The sequence below is a fragment of the Triticum aestivum genome, chromosome 2B (assembly GCF_018294505.1).
Source record: "Triticum aestivum cultivar Chinese Spring chromosome 2B, IWGSC CS RefSeq v2.1, whole genome shotgun sequence".
Lineage (NCBI taxonomy): Eukaryota > Viridiplantae > Streptophyta > Magnoliopsida > Poales > Poaceae > Triticum > Triticum aestivum.
The window spans coordinates 238152910-238158281 of NC_057798.1; the positions used below are offsets into that span (position 1 = coordinate 238152910).

The following is a 5372-nucleotide window of genomic DNA, read 5'->3' on the forward strand; positions in this document are numbered from 1 at the left end:
GGCGGGCCGACGCGCGAGGCCGCCGAGTCGGGGCGACCGACGAACAGACGCGCGGACGACGCGCGAGGCCGCCGGGTCGATGAAGAAGCCGGCCAATCGCGCCGGTGTTGGAGTAGAGGTGCACGGGGTCGACGGCGGCGGTGGGCGACGCAAACCGGATCACATAGACCGGAAAACCAAAAAGTAGACGCCGATCAAAGCGACCGGCGAGAGAGAGAAAAACCCGGATCAAAGGATCGGGAAAAAGACTCTAGGGCAGCCGGCCAACACGGCCGGCGGACGAACCCTAGGTACGGGCGGCGCGGCCCCCGGCGGCAGTCATGGAGGCAGACCGCCCCGGGGGCGGCGCGCGCGGGTGCGGAAGCGGCGGCGGCTAGGGTTTAGGATCGACTTGCGATAGATACCATGTTAGAAGGGAGAAAGGGATTTGGAGGAATAGTTTTTCGTTGTATTGCTTGAGCCTCATGAACATATATATAGGAATACAATCATTCACTTGGAGTACAAGACAAGTCAGAACAAATCCTAGTCTATCTCGTCTTTCCTAATAAACGTTATACTCAACACGCCTCCGGCCGGGACAACAAAATACCGCCAGGGAAGGCTCGGCGAAATCCTGGCCGCAGACGGAGTTGGGTCATTGGACGCAGTGGGGACTGAATCAACCCGCAACCGGCGTTGCGATGCGCTACCATGAGCAGGAGCCTACTATACTTTGCAGCAGCCGCTGCGCACGAAGGGTGGTTGGTCAAACCCACTTCATACATGAGACACGAAGTTTGGGGTGGTTCCACTTGGACCCCGTCCCCTGCGTTCAAACGCGACGTCAAAAAATATACATAAGCAGAGCAACGCTTTCGCCAGTTCAAATCTTGTAGAAACTATAATGGTACAAAGAACTGGTTTGTGGCGGTACCGCTTGGTATGTGCCCATAAAAAAGGTATTGAATTCTAGGGGGGAAATGAGATGAAGGTAGTACTCCCTCCGTTCCTAAATATTTGTCTTTCTAGACATTTCAAATAACTACTACATACGGATATATGTAGACATATTTTAGAGTGTAGATTCACTCATTTTGCTCCGTATGTAGTCACTTGTTGAAATGCCTAGAAAGACAAGTATTTAAGAACGGAGGGAGTAGTAAGTAGCATCGCCACAAAACTAAGATTATTTCTAAGCTCCACAGAAGAATCCAATGCGCATCAAGTGTCAGGCTTCAGGCATGCCAGCATCGTCTCTGTACCATCCACAGCCATGGTTTTCTTTACTCTTGGGAAGTGGCATTTTGCTTGTAACAATATTCTTTCGAGTTATTTACCTGTTGAAAAAGAATAAAATGCATCTCCCTGAAGATACGTGGCGGACTTTAAACAAGTGTCTCTTACTAAATGAATACGTGCAAATAATTTGTTACGTACCTTTTTTTTTTGCCGGGAGAATTAGTTAGCATATGCCTAAGTAAAATATTACTAGTAGCAAATTTATGGGAGCCCTATTTACATAGCGACTAATTGCTCATGGTGGGTAAAGAAAAAGCTCAAATCACGAGGAAACAACAGGACGAATGTCTTGCAAGCGGCAAGATGCAAATCATGTTTTGCTTGCCCCCGAAGGTTCGTGTTAAGGGCATGTACAATGGTGGCATATGGATACATATGCCCCATGACAAAAAGTAATTTGAGGCATCTACATTTATTTTTTCTTTTCAATGCAAGCTATCATTAGTGGGCCTCATTAAGAAATAGAAAATAAAGACTTTAGTACACATGCATATCTACTTTTCGCTTCAACCTTTTCAGCTTTTGTCATCGGACCACACTTTTTCTCTTCAAGCACCCGCCTCCTGGAGAAGATCCCGTTTCTCTATCCGAACCTACTTTACGTCATATCCGATCCTATGTGGCATGCGAGGCATCACCTTGAGGCTATGCATTGTACATGCCCTAATACCCTTTACCACTGATTTAATTTCAGAAGCAATCAAAACGAGAAAAACAACCCCCAATAAAGTAGCTCCCTCCCCGACCGACCTGCGCCGACTTCCTAGCGGCCAATACCGATCTCAGCCACCACGTCACCAACCCCAGCCACACCCCCACCCCCTCCAACGGCTAGTTTTCAGATCGACGCGATCGCGCCACGTACCCCGATCCGCCACGCGTAAGGCCGCGTCCCCGCCGTCCGATCCACGCGTTCAAGCCACCCACGCGGTTGGGCGCCAACCCACCCCGATTTCGAAAGAATATTTCCACAAATTCCCACCGTCCACACCCATACGCACGAACGCCCACGCCCACCGACCGGTGGACCATATTGTTTCCTGTCCCACCTCTCAGCGATACATTCTGGGTGCCGCGGCCGCCAGGGCGTGAGCCGAAAAGATCTCCTGCGCGAGCACGACCTCCCAGCTTTGGATTCCAGGCGGTCCCTACAATTTTCTGGAAACACCCCTGCTGGAAGAGTTTTCGAGGCAGGTTCCCTCCCGAGTATAAATTCAGCCAGGGGGGGAGGTCAAGCTGTTCCCACATTTACCTCGTCAGGTCCTCCCAACACCATAACTTAGCAGGTAGGTTCGCTTAGACTTCAGCCGAGGTTTCTTCATCAGCCAAGCCCAAGCCCAATCGGATTAGGGAAGCGTACTTCGACTCCGGCCGGAGTGAGGGATAGGAAGGAGGAGGGGGCTTCAGCCGAGACCCAAGGGAGAAAGGTGTGTGAGATCGATTACATTCGCTCGCTTTGCTTCTTCTCAACCCCGATCATGGGATCTCGTTTCCTTTCCTGTTTCGAGGTCGGGTGTTTTAGATGTTTCCCACAAAAATGGCTGCTGGGTGTTTTAGACGTTTCCCACAAAAATGCGTTTAATAGTTGAATTACTGTTGCAAAGTACTTCTCTGATAGGGATTTTTCTTTCCTCGGTCTTGAATTTAATTTATTTGCTGCCGAATTAACCATTTCTTCTTAATAATTCTGTGCAGATCTCACATCAGATAGGCAACTGCAGCAGTAGAGTTCAACAAGCCGAAGGGGAAATGGCAATTGGACAGACTATGCCGAAGGGGTCTCTCGCCACCAGCTTGAGCTTCCCAAGCAGCGGCAGCACAAGGATCCTGGGGAGGAAGAGGGTCGCTGTTTCTCCGGCTCCAAGCCCCTCAGGCCCGCACTCCCCGGTGCGGACTCTGCGCAAGCAGCGCAGCATTAGGTTCCACATGGATGACACCATCTGCCTTCTTGAATCGCTGCCTCAAGATGTCTTGGTAATTACTGCGCCCTAGTGTTCCCTTTGAAATCCGTTCTTGCTCTAGATGTGTTGCTTATCCCAATTTGGCGAAATATTTCAGGTTAAAGTCCTGTGCAAGGTGAACCACAGCGACCTGAGGCAGCTCCTCCTGGTGTCGAAGCCAGTCAGCGAAGCAGTAAGCACTGCCGACCCCTCTCTGCTAAACCCAAACCCTGCAGTGAAATTGGTTGCCCACGTAGACTGACATTGTTCTCCTCAATTTGATCTGTGCAGACAGTGGTTGCTAAGGAGCTGCATTTCGCCTTCGCGACGCCGTCGAAGGCCTCCACGGACGGCGAGGAGGAAGATGATGGCCCCGGGGCGCCCAAGCAACACAGGGTTGCACGGTCGCGCTGCCGGGGCATGAATTTGGCAAGTGTCGCCGTCAATCTGTCGGAGTCGTTCAGCAGCTTGATGTCAGAGGTGTAGGTGTACATACCACGGCACGAATTTTCCCGCTTGTACTTGTCCATCGGAGCGCTCTTTTTTCTTCATAGGCCACGTCGAACAGAAACACTTTAGTTAGTGATATATGTAGTGATCATCATATGTGTTAGTAGTAAGTTATATATGGTCATTCTTCAATGCTGCGATTGAAGAGGACACGCTGCTTTATTTCTGTGTATGTAATAGTATAAGTTATATGTAAGCGTCATGAGTGTTGGAGCTCATTAGAAGAGTATTTAGTGTAAGTTATATGTAAGCGTCATAGTGTTGGAACTCAGAAGAGACGTCTCTTCTCACTTTGTGTATGCTGTAGTGTACGATCTCTGTATACTCGTGTGCATGGGAAGTTTCTCTTATCAATAAAAGTAAAATCAGTTTGTCTTGGTCAATCTACTTCACCCTGTTTACCTTGTATACCTGATAGTGCTCGTATATATGTGTGGTTCATTATCTGAAATATGTGGAGTAACAGACACCTCTGCTGTAATATTTTCATTAATCTCCATTTTTTTCAAAAAAAGGGTTTGCTCCGGCCTCTGCATTTTCATTAATCTCCATGGTGGCAAGGTCTGAAATGAGTTTCGGTGGAAGTTCTGAAAGTGAAGTCGCCACTCTGTAGAAGATCTGTCGACCATCTTGCAGTAGAACTTTCAGAACTCCCAGCAGATTCAGCAATCACTAGAAATATGATACTGAACCTCAAACTGGTTCCGAAGGAGACGCGTGTGATAAGCAGCCCGGTTCATTGAATCTGCACCCCTGCAGCCTCAAACTGGTTCCGTGGGAGACGCGTGTGATAAGCAGCCCGGTTCATTGGATCTGCACCTCTGCAGCCGTCCACTGCACACCACTGACTGCACACGGTCTCTGCTTTACCAAGGAAAACAGCAGGTGCGCGGTTCTTGCACACGGCGGGGCTGAATTTCGTGTTTTGACCCTTTTTGGTAAGAATTTCAAGATCTGACTTCGGTTAAAAAAAATTCGGGATTTGACCCTTTTGCTACCGCCAGGGCCAACGGCAGAAGGGTTAGACAGCCTACCGCCACGTCCCATGGCGGTAGGGTGCGACGGAGGGGAACGACGGCCGTTTGACTGCGCTGACGTGGATAAGTACCTACCGCCAGGAGGACTGGCGGTAGGCTGTCTAAACCTACCGCCAGAGCACCTGGCGGTAGGGTGTAGCAAGGTTTTGCCGCACAAACCTTCTGTAACGAAATGTGCAGTGGACCTGGCGGTAGGTGCACCCTACCGCCATGGGTCCTGGCGGTAGGCTGTGCGACCCTACCGCCAGGGCCCATGACGGTAGGGTCCTGTGTTTTCCAGTGTAATGTTTCTGTAGCAAAGAATGTAAGGGCCCTGGCGGTCGGTGCGCCCTACCGCCAAGGGGGCTGGCGGTAGGCTGTGTGAATCTACCGCCATGGTCCTTGGCGGTAGGGTCCTGTGTTTTGTTGTTTCTAGTTCATTTGGTTGTTTGTTTTCGAATGCAATATGAGAGCAATATACATCAAGTTCTACAAATATGACAGCAATCACAGATTTTAAACAATTAAACTTGGGCATCACATAGATCAACATTAGATAACTTGTGCATATAACATTTCAAACGAACTTCAACGGAGTTTCACGTAGTAGCAAACACATAGATCC

General features: G+C 49.5%; 1 protein-coding gene across 1 annotated transcript; it reads left to right on the forward strand.

Annotated features, from left to right (window-relative positions):
- The first annotated feature begins 2511 nt into the window (after window positions 1–2511).
- On the forward strand, window positions 2512–4114 carry LOC123041127 (F-box protein SKIP27). Its single transcript, XM_044463826.1, has 4 exons — window positions 2512–2708; window positions 2977–3255; window positions 3340–3414; window positions 3513–4114. Exons 2-4 carry the CDS (start codon window positions 3031–3033, stop codon window positions 3705–3707), a joined length of 495 nt encoding a protein of 164 aa, XP_044319761.1. The 5' UTR covers window positions 2512–2708; window positions 2977–3030; the 3' UTR covers window positions 3708–4114.
- Window positions 4115–5372: the final 1258 nt, after the last annotated feature.

What these genes read in the sequence shown, in the direction of transcription:
- LOC123041127 (XM_044463826.1), top strand. Translation starts at nt 3,031, where the DNA reads ATGGCAATTGGACAGACTATGCCGAAGGGGTCTCTCGCCACCAGCTTG. An exon ending in CGCTGCCTCAAGATGTCTTG is followed by an intron (nt 3,256 to 3,339) that starts GTAATTACTGCG and finishes GAAATATTTCAG; the next exon opens with GTTAAAGTCCTGTGCAAGGT. An exon ending in CGAAGCCAGTCAGCGAAGCA is followed by an intron (nt 3,415 to 3,512) that starts GTAAGCACTGCC and finishes TGATCTGTGCAG; the next exon opens with ACAGTGGTTGCTAAGGAGCT.